The sequence below is a fragment of the Castanea sativa genome, chromosome 1 (genome assembly GCF_040712315.1).
Source record: "Castanea sativa cultivar Marrone di Chiusa Pesio chromosome 1, ASM4071231v1".
Taxonomy (NCBI): domain Eukaryota; kingdom Viridiplantae; phylum Streptophyta; class Magnoliopsida; order Fagales; family Fagaceae; genus Castanea; species Castanea sativa.
In genome coordinates, this window is record NC_134013.1 from 74955583 (window position 1) to 74971650 (window position 16068).

Here is a 16068-nt window from a genome sequence, read left to right on the forward strand (position 1 = left end):
TCCTAGTTTAACACCCTTGATTTCCTCATTGTTTTTAGCTTTCAGAAGTACTAAGAATAGAATATTAGCACACATGAGAAACAGATAAGGGCGACAAAGGGTCCCCTTGTCTAAAGCTTTAGCGAGTTTAAAGGATTGGGTGATACTACCTTTAGCAAGTTTAATAAAAGGCTACTGTCTTCTTCTAAAAAAAATATATAATAAATAATAATAATAATAATAATAATAGGGTCATGTGTGCTAAGGAGTCATGCTAACGAGTGCTCTTTGGGTAATGGTTAACAATCTATTGTAGGAAAGTTGTGACATTACTTTTATGGTAAATGAAAAAAACTGTCAAAATATTAATTTTTTTGTCCCTTTTCTTATAAAGACTTTCTTTAAATAGATTGTTAACCAATATCCTAAGAGTATCAGTTAGTATTTTTCTAATAATAATAATAATAAGATTATGTAAAAGTAATGTTATTTCAATTATAATTTATCATCCTAATATATAGGATAAATTTTTGTACAAAATATGCATAACCGTTAACTGCTCAATAGTCTCCTGTGATGAATATGGTCAGAGACTCTGAGGAGCAAGGAATGTCTTATCTCTTGTTTTCCTTTTGCGGCGACAAAGCGTCAAATATAGGATGTATTGATATCTTGTCGGCTATAGTATGGAGGCCTTCACATGGCTTTTTTTTTTTTTTTTTTGAGAAGGAGGCCTTCACATGGCTTGATGGCATAAATGGGCCCTTGTTAATGAAGACATTGACACAAATAGACAGACAGAGAGAGAGAGAGAGAGATAAGAGAAAATTGCAAATACATATTATAGAGTCGTTACCATCAATGTTACATTGTGTCTGGTATCCCCCAAAAAAAAGTTGCAAGTTAACTAATTTAATTGCTAGTTGAATGACTATTAGGTAATTCACTTTTTAGCCCCTTGTTCTCTTCTCAAAAAAAAAAAAAAAAAAAAGCTCATTGTTTCAAATTTGGTAGGCAAGAATCTTTAGAAATTAATATGAAGCTCAAGTTTTTATCTCAGAATTTTCACTTTAGTATTTTTCTTAAAATCTTTTTGTTCAAGAGGAATTTATTGTTTCGAGGTTCCCAAACAAAAACTTATGGCAAGACTTTTCTAACAACTTTTTGTTTTTTGGTGTACTAAATTATGGTAGTTTTATTATGTTTTAGGGGCTGTTTGGTAACGTTATTCTAATAATATTATTTGTATTTATTAGAAATACATGTGGGTGAAAAAGTGTGTAAAAATACGTATAATATTGTTTAAAAACTTAAAACATGTGTTTAAACACATATACCAAACTACCCTTAAGAGTGTCAAATCATAATCAAGCTTGGGGATACATTTTTCAAAATTGGCCAAGTGGTGGGCATCTTTTTTAGTGTTTTTGTAATATCTTGCTCGTCTATTAATCTGGCCCGTGAGTAGTCATTTAAAATGGAATTCAATCATAATTTATATGAGCTTGATTTTTTAATGATCAAATGGTCAGCTTTTTGGTCAAACTTTGGAAATTTTGTTTCGAAAGATGGATCTTAATGGCTAGATAAAATTTTGAGTTCATTTGACCATTCAGTCAATTTGTCAAAGTTTGGTCAACAAATGATATTTCAGTCATTTTGATTCTTAATGAAATTGATTAATTCTCTTGGGGGAAGAAGAAGGAGAAGGTGCAAATTCTTTGGACTCCTTTTTGGTCAGTATTTCTTTCATATTCATCTATACTTATATCCACACACACAAGTACACTCACGCAATCATGCATATTGCCAAGTAATGACAGCTTTAATTAATAATTAGTATTATTATTATTCATATGGAAATGTTAATGAATGTTTTAAAAGTTAGTTTGGAAACTGTTTATTTAGCTGAACGGAAATTTTTTTACTGAAAGTACTGTAAATAAAACTAAAAAGTAGCTGAAATAGTACTGTGGGACTTATGAATAATACCAAGAAGTGCAATAGGACCCATGAATAATAACAAAAATAAGCTAAAAAGTAAAAAAAAAAAAAAAAAAAAAAAACTGGCTTTTTAAGCCAATGCCAAACACAACTTAAGGGTATTAATTTAAGAAATATTTTATGAAAAAAGTAAATAACTTTTTTGATATCATTTTATATTTATTATAAAAGTGATATTAAAATTTTTCTAAAAATATTTATTAACAAATATCTCAAGAGTACCTATTAACGAGATCCTAATTATTTTATTATTATTATTTTTTTAAAGACAAGAGTCCATAGGATACAACAAGTTTTTGAATTTCTAGTATGTTTGCACCTTTTAAGTTTTGTAAATTCTTTATCAATGATAAGGTTATTAGTTTATCATATACATATATGATTAGGTTACATATATCCTTTGACATGTACACCTTCATTTGACTGCGAAATGCATGTTTACAATAATTCTCCAAAATACATTTCACCTTTTTAAATGAATCACAAAATTAATATGTATGCTAAATAACGTTATCGATCTTTTGGCTAAATGAGTTTGTTATTGTAATGTTAGTGGCAAATTTGGTCAGGTTTTTTTCTTGTTAGGGTGATTAAGGTCATCCGTGAGGATGGGTTCTGACTAAGATTATATGATTATTCTCCTTTTGTTTCTTTAGTTAATTTCTTTGTAGTAAAACATTTTTAAAGTTGATACAACACGTGTTCTAAGAGCATTTTCCAAAAATTATAGGAACTTTGTAAAGAAATTCTGGCTAGCAAAAGCACATCACATTAGGCCTGTTCAGATTCTGTCCAAAGCCGACAAAACCGGTCTGCATCGACTCAAACCGCACCCATTTGAGCTTCACTGGAGGTGTATGGTGCGGTGGTTGGAGGCAATTTGCGAGTACTGGCTACAGCCGGTGCAGCGAGCGGTTGTGGGTTTTGCATTTCAATGTGTAACCAAACTGACCACCATATATATATATATATATATATATATATATATATATATATATATATATATATATATATATATACACACATATACATATAGTTTAACATACACATATACGTATATGTAGTCATGTTTCAATTTTAAAAATAAAAGAATTTCCAGAGAGAGATAGAGAGTGCCAGTGTAGTTGAGAAAAGAGGCATGAAAGTGAGACTCATTAGAGGCATGAAAGTGAGAAAGGAGAAGGAAGAAAGAAGAGAAAAAAAAAAAAGGGTTAAGTTTAGTGATTTAAAACAACATCGTTCCATTAAAATTTTTTTTTTTTAATTTGATACAAAACGATGTCGTTTTGGAACTAATATTAATTTTAAAATAATAAGTTCAAAACGAAGTCGTTTTAGTTAGAATTTAGGTTAAGTTTTTGAATCTCTTTTAAATTCTGTCTTCTCTCATTTCTTGTCCATCTCTCCCCCTTTCCCCTCTCTCTCTCTCTCTCTCATTCCTCAGCCCATGCCTTCGCCACCAGGCCCACCACCATCATCCACTAGATGCCACCGTTTCCAAGGTTTCCCCTCTCATCTCTCCTCTTTGTCTATTTTTTTTTTTTGAATATTTGGGTTGTTTGATATTTCTATGTGGATTGCTTGATGATTCTTTCTTTTATTTAATTATTTTTTTATTTTATTTTTGCATCAAATTAACCGCACCGCCTTGCTATGGTCAACAGAACCTGATGTAGACTAGTTCTTACTCTTCACATGTGAGGTGCGATCAAGCATAAGGGGAAACTGTACTCTATAGGTGTGGTGCAAAATCTCCCCCCATAACTGGCCGCACCGCACTGTGTACAAGCCTACATCACATAAACAATTGAAAAAAAAAATTCACAGAACACAAAGTTTAATAATTTGACCAACTTTATACTTATATCAACAAGCAGCACCAACAAAATCCACTATTAAGGATATAAATTATAAACTCAATTAAACCTCACAAACACAAGCGCACTATCAATACTTCTCACAAATATGAACTAGCATAAACAACTTTCAACTCAAGACAAACTCTTAATCCCGGCTAACACACTTGATAGTTGATGCTTTCACAAGTCCAAACCTTCAAGACACCCATAAATCATAATGGTACTCTCATGCTAACAAAATAAATGAAATTTCAACTCACATTTACATAGGTGAGTATCTTTATTTTAAAACAAAAGAGACAAACTACTTTTTGAAGAAACTTACTCTATGTTCTTTTAAAATACTCACCCTCTTGCAATACCTGAAAACCTCTTAGACCAAAGCTACCAAACCTTTTATAATATCTCTCTATATAAAACTCCAACTCTTACATTTTAGTCGAAAATTAATACAAAATTAATTTTTTGAGAACTAATGAACTCATCATCCATACGAAAGGGAAATATCATTTAGCAAGAGGGGAACGGTGGAAAAGGATAACACCATATAAAGAAGTGGTGGTCCTATTTTAATGTTGTCTTTCCATTAGGTGCTTAATATATTAAGTCCATAAAAAATCAATTGCTACGTACCTCGTACAAATGTGATTCTATTTTTTTCGTTTGTTTGCTTATTTATTTATTTATATATTTTGTGTGTGTATATTTTGATGTAAGAATCTTCTTCTGTCTCTAGCCACAAAAAAAGAAAAAAAGAAAATAGGAAATCTGTGACATGCAAATATAAAGGGACATCTCCTTCAGATCACAAAAAGGTGTCATCATTGTCATTCCAAACAAGAAGCCTGCTTCTAGAGTTGATGGTCCATGAGACATTGAATTCAAAAAGTTCATCCCACTAGTTAGTGCAATAACCATTTGCTTTTTGGGTTATGTTCACATCATCCATTATCTTGCAAGCTACAAGATTACAATTGCATAAGCAGTTGCTATTTGGCATTCTCGAACGGCCAAAATTCTTAGTATAATTGAGAGTTAAACATTACTCAAAAAAAATTTGAGAGTAAAACTTGAGTGGATGCTGTAAAATCATGGAAGTTTTTGGTGGATATATATTGAAACTAGAAGAAGAAAGTAAAATGATGGAAAGGGAGAGAGTGGAAGCAACCAAAATTAGCGGCTTAAAAACCTATGTATAGAGCGAAAAGTCTAAATGGTAACATTTTTACTATATTAAATTATAAGTTGCAATAATTTTTTTTTTTTTTAATTCAATTGTTACTACAATATGGGATGAGGGATTTGAATCCTGACCCTCCTAATAAAAAAGAATACGATATATTACTAAGTTACAAAACTCCTAGTTATAATACAATGCAACTAATATAAGGCAATTATAGGAGTATATTAAGCTTAGTAGATAGTCTTAAAACAACAATCACCATAATTTCCTACAAAATTATATTTTACTTATTTATACTAATATCCTAATATATGTTCTAACAATGTAAATTTGAATTCTTGTAACTACATGTCTCGTACCATATTCTATGTACAGTACAGTCACCCATTAAACCTCAACAAAAAAAAAAAATACTAAAACGATTTTTTTTTTTTTTACTTTTTATTCCTTTATATGTGGCATTTGAAAAAGCTTTATTTAATTTGTGTTTGTTCAATTTCAACTGAATAAAATTTGAATTTATGGTGTTAGCTCTATAATAATAATTATTTTATCATCAAGTTAAAATACTAATTAATTTTTAATATAAATAGGATTTGAACTCATTTCTGTTATTATGTTATTCGACGCAACAAACTTAAAATTACATATAGTTAAGCTCATTTAATTTTTTTTAATAAAAGGTAGAAAGGTCATTCAAACTCAAGGACTGAATTAGTGTAATTTTTAAAGCTCATTCAAACTTGTGTGCACGCTGCTTAATTTGACTATTACCGAAAAGAAAAATCTAAAGAGATTACCAGTCCTCTTGTTGGTGGATATTGACATATTGTAATCACTAGGACAGTGGCATTAATTGAGGAAAAAGAACTTTGAAGCTGCTCCCTCATCAACTCTAAAGTTGTTCCACATCAACTTGTGTCGTTGCGTAAAAATTTATCTCACACCCGCATACTTTAATTAAAATTGACGTAATTAGTTGGCTGGTCATTCTCACACTCATTTTGTTACACTCGCAAAAACCTTTTCCCTAAATTCAACTTCCAAACTTCAGGAACAAAATAAAAAAAAGACTTCCAATTTTTTTCTTTAATCTGAAATGTTATTGCATCTCACATACTCTCTTATCAAGAAATTGAGATCCTTTAATTCCCATCTAAATGTTAACCATTGTTAGTAGAAAGTTGGTACTTCCAAGTGCTAATATAAATTAATGTCTTGGCTTAAACTTATTCCCGGTAAAGTGTGCATTTGGATTTTTTTTTTTTTTTTGATTTATTTGTTATTGAAAGCCTGTTAAAATATAATTGAACATAATAAAAAATGAACTTTAAAAAAAATCATTTGAGCCACTAAGCTAAAAAGCTAATAAAATAGAGATAGCAGTTCTGGATAATTTTGTAATAACATTACGCAAAATATTTGTTTGTTTGGAGGGTCTAATGTGTGCTTAGATAAAACAAAAATTCAGATTATTTTTATTGTTAATTAATTAATAAAGTATTTTTAATATAAGAAATTTCATTAAGCTGGACAAAAGAAAATACAGTAAGCCTGCACAGCAGAATGACTCCATTGACTTGCAGACCTAAAATCCACAACTACACAAATAAACCAACCAACAAAATAACAACAAAACAAATATCTAACAACCCTCGAGACTCCAAGACAGAAAAAAGAATCTGCTACAAACAACAAAGTGACCTATATTACAAATAGAATTGCGAACATTCTTACACTAATAATAGTCGAAAATTGACAAACATAATTGCATGAACCATATCATTTTCACTTCTCACTCAAGCATTTACAAACACACCAAATATAATAATGAAGGGAAAACTATTTACTTCTCTACTTCCTGAGTCTTAAAAGTCTAGCTAAATTCACAGTGCTAATCTTCAACAATATATTAAAGAAGAATATTCTAATAAAAACATTAATAATACTTCACATTTTTTGAGAAAGGACAAATAAAATGGCACATATTAGTAATGATACTTCACTATCACCAAGCAAGCAATGAAAGCATGCTTAGGAATATGATTAGGAAACCAAATTAACTTTTAGCAGCAAACATAGGCTTCTTAAATCGAAGAAGTGAAGAACTCTTCAAGCTGTAAAAAACTCTAATGACAGTACCAACGACCATCCACTATAAACAAACTTGTGTAAAACAATCACACATTCAATATAAAAAACTAACTAATCAATCCGTGGATTAAGGAGTTAGTTGCAGCAATTATGGAATTAGTTAATGCCTAATTAATATACACTTGTCTGCACCTAGCTGCTCCTTATCAACCAATCCTTGCTTCATCAAACCCTCCTGCATGCGAAACTCACGTGCCTCAATGCTCTTCTTCTTATTTTTCTTCTTAACAACTTGGACAGCATATCAGAAGAGTTACTAGCAGTATCATTCATACATGATTCTATTCCTGTAATAGTGCAGAGGTCATCAATAGATGTCGTATTTTGTTTGTTTATAACTTTTTCAAATACACTACTTTTACTAGTACCCAATTTATTTTCTAAAGCAGCAAGTAAAAGCTATGTATGGCGTTGAAAAAACAGATGTGGAACTTGGAATCATGAAACATATCACTGTAATCAACTAGAATAATAATAATCGTGGTTGAAATTGGCTTTTCTTTCTTGTGACAACTGACAAGGAAAGCCGTGGGGCATGCCAGCTTTAATGCAGAAAAGGTAGGCCTTGGACTTATCTTCGGTCTCTCTCATTGTCACAGCGTTATCAACAGAAGGAGACAAAAGGGTCCTTTTGCGTCTGAATGCATCCTCTCCTTAATAAATAAATTAGCCGATATATGTGATTTTTTGTGATATATCTCTTCTGGTAGTTGAGCTTCACTGCTTTCCTCTCTATTTGGGCCCTGCATCACAGCCTCATTCCGTACCCTTTTCTTTTTTTTCTTTTTTTTTGGTAATAAAAATAACCCCAACAGAAAATATTCAGTCCCAAAAACAAAAGACATTATGATGTGAATCATGTGATATACTAAGAAAAACTGAAATTGAAATTTAGATTCATGGTTTTTGGTAAGGATAGCTGAGGACTATGGAATTACTTTTTTTCTTTTTGAGAAAAAACTATGGAATTACTTTGTTGTTATTGTATATTTTTAGATCGATTAAGCAAGTTATATCTAATTCAATATTTCAAAGTTAAAATATCGAATAACGGTGGGTAACGCAATTATAAAACAAATGCAAGGAAGGAGGATTAATCTTCATATGCTTAACAATAAAATTAGGTCAACTTATTCGCTCACATACAGCTTTTAAAAAAATTTATAATAAATAAAAATCTCACTTTTTATTATTATTTTTTTTAAGTATAGCTTAATTAGTCAAACGTACCCTAATTCACACGCTCTGTTTTTGCAAGCAAGCAGCAAGCTCATTTGAATCTTGAATGGAAATGACTCAAGGTTTACCGCCTTATTAATTTTCATATAGAATCCATAATCAAAACAGCCTTCAAACTGATCTTTTCTTTGTTCCTGTGTACAAACAAGAGGTTGGATGGTGAGCCTACATCTGTTTAACAAAGTTTTACTGCTGCTTGCATTTATATTCTCACCATGGAAACCCCAAGAATTGCTAAACCAATTAAGTTACTCTAGTGAAAACACAATTATAAAACAAATGCAAGGAAATAGGGTTAATCTTCATGTGCTTAACACAGAGGGAATTGTTTGTACTTTTCATTCACACCCCAAAATTGTTTTAGTTTAACCATTGTAAATAGAATATCATTCGTCACACATCATAATAACAATTTAAGCCTTTCATGAAGGTTAAACTTCCATATTTTACTTCGTAGTTCCTCTCAACTTTGATTAAAAAAACATGAGTTGTTAAATAATACCATAGAACGGATTTTACTAAAAACATTGCTGATTGCTCATCTTTATCCAAAAATTTATGCAACAAGAAAGTTTAAAGACACGAAGAAAAAAAATTGACAAAAAATTTTATATGCTTATATGACAAATTATTTAGTGATATATAAAAGTAAAGTCAGTTATAAATTCAAATGAAAACTAATTAATGAAAACTTACTGACTTTGTGAAAAAATTTATCACTTTTTTTTTACTGTTTGCATTACTCGCCAAACAGACTCTTCAACTTATCCCCCATCCCATTCCTAGGCTTTAGACTTTAATAATGCTCTGACAAACCTTTGGTTCTATCATATAGGATCCTATATGATTAGCAAATCAAGTAAAAATGTATAAGATTTCATCAATCTAAGCTATAGGACTAATGAGCACTTCTTATTATTGGTGTATCCTACTAATAAACTGTGGATCTCAAAAGTCAAAAGTCAATAAAAGATCGCAACGGCTACAATAAATTGAACTTGCTCTTTTAAAGTTTTTCTTAATTAATCTCGAGCTTATCCAAAAAATTTATTTCGTTCTCTTCAAGTCGAGCGGCGAGATTGACTCCCCAGACACTATTGGATATTTGGATCCAACGAGGACGTTCTACGACAATCTCATAAATATTTTTTTAAGAAGGTTACGAGTGCATTTAAAATATTGATTAATAATTTGGTTTAGGAAAGTTTTGACATAATTTTTATGGAAAATAAAAAAAAATTGTCAAAACAATAATTGTTTTTTTTTTCTATAAAAACTTTATTTAAATGGATTATTAACCAGTGCCCTAAAAACATTCAATGGCATTTCCCTTTTAAGAAAAATGCTAACAACAAAACTCAGGTGGCATGTGTGAAAAAGTAACGTAGGTGGTGTACTAAAATTATAACTATTAATAACTAGTTTGATAAAATTTATTGTGAAAATATTGTAGATTTATTATCAAAATACTGTGATTTGTTGTAAAAATGTTTTAATGATACTAATCTTGCTACCTCTTAACAATACTCATCATTAACATTACTTTTTTTTTTATCTATCATTAACAACTTACCACTTTAAAAACTTTGAAATTTTTTATATATGTCTCTAGAATTAATGTAAATGTTTTTTTTTTTGAAGGCAATGTAAATGTTTTTCTTTAAGATCTCCAACAATAAAGTTTTATACTTGTTAGAAAGTTTAGATCAATTATTAAAGTTTCTTATTATTGAATAAAAAATTTGTTCATCAAATTAAAATAAAAAACAAAAAAAAAATTGGAATCGAATCTCATTTTCAAAAAAAAAAAAAATATCATTTGTATCTTGGATTAATAATAATAATAATAATTAAAAAAAAATCAGTCTAGAATCTTTTAATTCAACTTGCAGCTCCGGGCATTTTTAACAAAAAATATAAGATTCAATTCTCATCTTCTCCTTGTAATTTTCAAATTATAAAAAATAATTTAAAACAAATTATGGAATAAATGCAAGAAGTGTCAAATCCTATCTTTAAAAAAAATGTACTTGTTGATGGGTAAAAGTGGCAAAGGCAATTCTTTTTTTTTTCTTCTTTAAAATTTTTTTTGCCAATAACGTTTGAGGTATAAGGAAATAATAATGACTCCAAAATTTGTAGAAATGACATTTTTCGGTTAACTCCGTGATAAACATGATACATATATATTAATTTTAGTATTTTATCCCTCATCTTTATTTTAACCCTTAAACTACCCTTTTTTTTTCTGGGACAATTTATCAATTTCTTCCCCTTAAGCTATCATATAGCGTCACTTTTCATCATTCTTATCTTTGGGTGGCACAAGCACGTGCTCATTTCCCTTGCACAGGTTTTCATTTCTGCCCCCCAAAAAAAAAAAGATTTTTTGGGTTTTTTTTTTTTGATAAGTATTTTTTTTTTTGGGTTTTTTTTCAATGACAATTTTGGAAGACAATGAAGTGATGGTAACAGTAGATATATAACTACACCAACTAGTTTGTCAAAAAAAAAAAATCTTAATTCAACTGTTCATGCACAAAGTAGAAAGTACCTCGAATTTAGAGGAAATTAGGTTTGAACGGTGAGGTTTGCATATTGAAATCATCTTTTTTTTTAAAAATGTACAATATATATAACATTTCAGTTATGATAATATAAAATATTAACGGCCATTAACAAAAGTAGCCACTCTTTTTTTCTATATAATAGTGTCCACACCAACAGCAAACACAACCAAATACAGCTCAGTTTTAAACCCTCCTACTACCTTATTCTTTGCTGCTTTGTTTGTTGTTCTTCTTTTTCTTCCAAACATGGTGGTGTTAGAACAAGGCCTCTTAACTGCCATGAACGCAAAAATCATTGGCTCAGGCAGTGAAGGCATAGTTCTAGCACATGGGTATGGAGCAGACCAGTCTATCTGGGACAAAATCCTGCCTCATCTGGCTCAACACTACCGCGTTCTTGTCTTTGACTGGACCTTTTCTGGTGCTGTTAAAGATGCAAACCTATTCGATCCTGTCAAGTACACTTCCTATGAGGCTTTTGCGAATGACTTAATCGCTCTTGTGGATGAGATTAACCTGCAACCTGTGGTTTTTGTTGGCCATTCAATGTCTGGTATGATTGGTTGCATTGCTTCCATCAAAAGGCCTGAGCTTTTTAAGAGACTTATACTCGTTGGAGCTTCTCCAAGGTGCTTATAAAGATATATAAAATGTTTCTCTTTCTTTTACTTCATTGCTTTATCTCCCATGGCAATTGAAAAATAAACATGCACACATAAAATACTTTGGGCAGTTGTGGATTTGTTTATGGTTGGTTGTTCTTTGATTATTGTTTTTCTCTCTCTTTCCTTTTTTGGCAATATTATTCAGGTAAAACCCATTTAATTGCAAAACGTGTTCTTTCCAGGTTTGAATCAGGTTGGTTTTTCATTTAATACCAAATACGATTAAGGGAGCAAGCTCTTTTTTTCTGTTTTGTTCTCTTTCCTTCTTCTTTTTTCTTTTTTTTTTTTCATCTTTTTCTTTTTTTAATTTTCAATTTTTTATGGTGATAGAAAGTAAGAAACTAATTAACTACTCTGATAGTTTTAGTATACCAAAGTTGTGGACTACACAATTCCTTGCTTTTCAGGAACGTGGATCATTTCTTTTCTTTTTCTTTTTTGGTAAAGACGTGGATCATTTCTAGAAGAGCTGAAACCCTGACCTCTAGCTCTAAACCTAACGATCTGTTTTTACCGTGCAAATGAATATGCTTGTGATTTCATATACCTTAATCTAGTATTACAAAGAGCCAAATCAAACATGTGGATACAAAATATGGTTTAATTATATATGATGCCGGCTTGGTTTGTCTTGTACTCTTATGTTTGGTTTATATACGTGTGGATCTTTATTCGGTATTTTTGTACAAAAAAAAATGAAGATTATCAGATTAGTTTGAGGACAAGCACGAGCTTGGATTACATAAAAGACTAAAACCTCAAGTTTTCCTTTCCTCTCTTTTTCTTCTATTTTGACTTTTTGTTGGCAGTTTGAAAGTGATTGTGAGAGCATAATTTAAATATAAATGACTGTAATACGTTAGGTGTATGATATTATTACTATTTTTTTATTTTTTATTTTAGCTTTAGTTTCTTTATAAATAGGGGGGGAAATTTGTCATAGTTTACAATTAGTGGAACATTAAAATATAACTGTTACCTGTAAGGTGTATGATTTTTTTTTCTTTTTCCATTATATATTTTAGTTACTTTACAAGGAAAAAAAATGGTCATACTAGTTTATAATTAGTGGAGCATAAATTGAACCCTAAGAGTAGAACATTAGATTTTATATATCAACTGACTGTGATCTGATATATCTTGTCATATTAGCAGTTCAAATTGCAAAGTATCCTAATGAAACAAGTCTAAAAATTTCTCATGCTACTTCATATAGGTACATAAATATCGATGATTATGAAGGTGGATTTGAGAAATCGGACATTGAGCAGATTATTTTAAACATTGAATCCAACTATGAGAATTGGGCTACAGCCTTTGCTTCCCTTGTAGTGGATCAAAAAGATCCCCTCTCAGTGGATAAGCTCACAAAATGCTTGAGAAGAATGAGACCTGAAGCGGCACTTCACGTAGCCAAAATCATATTTTACAGCGATGAAAGAGACATTTTTGACAAGGTTATGACCCCATGCACAATCATTCAGACCACCAGTGATATCGTAGTCCCAAAGTCAGTGGCATTCTACATGCAAAACAAAATTAAGGGAAAATCCACTGTGGAGATCATAGAAACTGATGGCCATTTTCCACAGCTAACTGCGCACCTCCAGCTCCTTCAGGTGCTAGGGAATGTCCTGGGCTTCGCTGATCTTGGTCATAATTAAACGACAGTTTGAAATTTCCACGTTTCTTCTTTTTCTCCCCCCATTCATTTGAATGGTAGGAAAGTAAGGTCAGAAATAAATGTCCTGCGGGCATGTGTGTTCATAAGTTCATGAGATAGAGGTAGGAGATGGTATGTACTTGTACAATGTAATGTTTTGTGTTTAATAAAGTTTGGGTAGTTGGGAGTTAAGAGCTTTGTGAACTTTATTTTGGTCTTGAGCCTTCTAACAAAAAAAAAAAAGAGAGAGAGAGAGAGAGAGAGAGAGAGAGAGAGAAGTTATGCACTGTATTCAATTTTCTTTTATTTTTATTATGCTTAAATGAATATGTGTCAGGTTCAAATCTTGTTGTGTTGGCAAATCTAAGCCAAAACACATTTTTTGATGTATTTGAGTATTAGTTTTTAGTTTATGAAATAATGCTAAAGATCTATGCTAAAGACAAAAGAAAACAGTTCAAGAACATCTGCTTAAAACAACAAAGTTTTTGTTTCCTCGACTCTTGGTTAATTCCTAGTCGATCTATCGAGGCATAACCGCGTAAGAATCAACAAAAAATGACAACGATAAGAAGCCCATTATTTGTTTGTTTAAGCCCAATCTAAGCCTCATTTGTTTATTCAAACAACGTTAAAAGCCATACCTAGAGAGGCTTCAAAGAGGGAGAGAGAAGTAATTGGTTTGTGAAGCTAGGGCTTGTGTAACCAAGTTTCTCACAAGTTTACCTCACCAAAGACTTTCAAGTAGATTTGAAGATCAACTGAAGAAGTTGAAGCCATAGTACCTATCACAAACTTCTTGTTGTGAAGTTAGTCTGTGCACATTAAAGAAGGTCATTAAGAAGAGTAGTCTAAATAAGTTGGAGCTGTGCTTGGATATCTCAGTATGTTCTATTGTAGGTAGGTACTTTGGAATTAGAAATTTTTTTATACTTATAACCTCAATCTTTATTAGTGCATTCTTCAAGGAGTGGTGACCTATATTTTATCCATTTGAGTTTTCCTTGTTAAGACTTTCCCCATTGTAACCATATCATTGAGGTTGTGTCAAATTCATTTTCTCTACACTTTATTTTTGCAGTATGATTGTCCCCATTAGGGTTGAAATCGGTTAGGTTCAGTTGGGGTGAAGGTGAAATTTTGCCCCAAATTAAGACTCAATTTTGCCAAAATCGATATCGACCGACACAACAAAAAAATGGCAAGAAATCGACTGGGAAAGCAACGATTGTGTGGTCAGTTTTTTCGGTTTTCATACATCATCTATTTTCTAAGAAAGCAGAGAAGGAAATAATCAAGAAAATAAACCAAAACAAAGAAACAGAGAACAAACCCAAACTATAAACCCAATGAAGATGGTGACTAAAGAAATAGATAAAAACGAAGGGGAAGGGGCTACTGAATGAGAAAGAGAGGAAGAGTGACGAGGGAGATCAGAGGGAAATGATTAAGGGGGAGGGAAGACACGCATGTTAACTACTATATATAGGTTAGTTTCAATATAGTTCAGTACAATAATTTTCACTAAAATCGGGTCCAAACCGAATTGAGAAAAACTGAAAAATTGGATTTAATTCGTGTAGTTTTGGTCAGTCCATTTGGTTTGTCTTTTTTTCTGTTTTCTTTTTCCAGCCCTAGTCCCCATCACATTCTAAATTGGACATTTGCATAATTTTATTAATTAATCAACTTGGGTAATTGATTAGTTGAATTAGGGTCAAAATAAACTCAACATAGTAGTTTTCATTATTTTGTAAATAAATTGGCGGAATGAAATTGCTTCATGTCTGTTTGGTTCTTACATATCAGCATGCTATTGGAAGAGATCAATGCTATATGTATCAAAGTTCAGGACTACAATTATTTGAATCAAATATTTCATTTCAGAGATCCCAAGTGACCATAGTACTCATTCATTGTTGAATATAGGCTAAAATGCAAAACTGACCCTTTAACTTTCTTCAGATTTCATTTCAGTATTCTAACTTTACTTTCGTTCACTTCAGTCCTTTAAGTTTCAAATTTATTCAATTAAGGTCTTTCTGTTAACTTTTGTTAAAATTTGTTGAAAAAAAAAATATGGAAAATGTTTTTCAATTATTAATTGAATTTTTTTAATTTAAAAAATTTGAAGAAAAATTTATAAAATTTAAAAATTAACCACAACACATAACAAAAATTGATGAAAAAACCTTAATTAAATAAACTGGAAAGTTAGAGAACTGAAATAAACAAAAACTAAGTTAGAAGATTGAAATAAAATCTGAAAAAACTTAAAAAATCGATTTTGCATTTTACCCATGAATATATTATGGCCTCTCCAAATTGATGAAATTTATGAGGGGAACTTCCATAAAATTTTAGAAGAGTTGATGAGGTTGGACTTTAATTAATTTCGAACCGACTATTTATGACATCCTTTTTCTAGCCCAAAAAAAGAGTCAAAGTAGTTGAAAGTGTGACGCACGTATGAGGAAGGAAGCATGAATAATGCGTGTTCAAAGGATTTTACTGAAGTTCCTGAAGCGCAAAATAAGAAAAATAAAAAGAGATATAGGAAAAGAACAAAACCTATTTATCACAGGCCCAGCTGAAGTTGATTCAGCCCACCATGACTGACCCACATTAATAAGGAACAGAAAGCGACCCAGCTCTAGCACAGTCATTCTATGCCATAAGTGACTCACCGAAAGTTTATCAGCTCAAGCTGTCCTTGAACTTAGTGACAATCAAGTGAATCAACACCTTGAAA

The 16068-nt window shown here is 31.1% G+C and overlaps 1 protein-coding gene across 1 annotated transcript; it reads left to right on the top strand.

Annotated features, from left to right (window-relative positions):
* Positions 1 to 11147: 11147 nt before the first annotated feature.
* LOC142644070 (strigolactone esterase D14) lies at positions 11148 to 13508 on the top strand. Its single transcript, XM_075818756.1, has 2 exons — positions 11148 to 11617; positions 12870 to 13508. Exons 1-2 carry the CDS (start codon positions 11235 to 11237, stop codon positions 13315 to 13317), a joined length of 831 nt encoding a protein of 276 aa, XP_075674871.1. The 5' UTR covers positions 11148 to 11234; the 3' UTR covers positions 13318 to 13508.
* The last annotated feature ends 2560 nt before the right edge of the window (positions 13509 to 16068 follow it).

Excerpts from the sequence above, each read along its gene's own strand:
- LOC142644070 (XM_075818756.1), top strand. The coding sequence starts at position 11,235 with ATGGTGGTGTTAGAACAAGGCCTCTTAACTGCCATGAACGCAAAAATC. Across the intron at positions 11,618-12,869 it reads CTCGTTGGAGCTTCTCCAAG|GTACATAAATATCGATGATT; the intron begins GTGCTTATAAAG and ends TACTTCATATAG.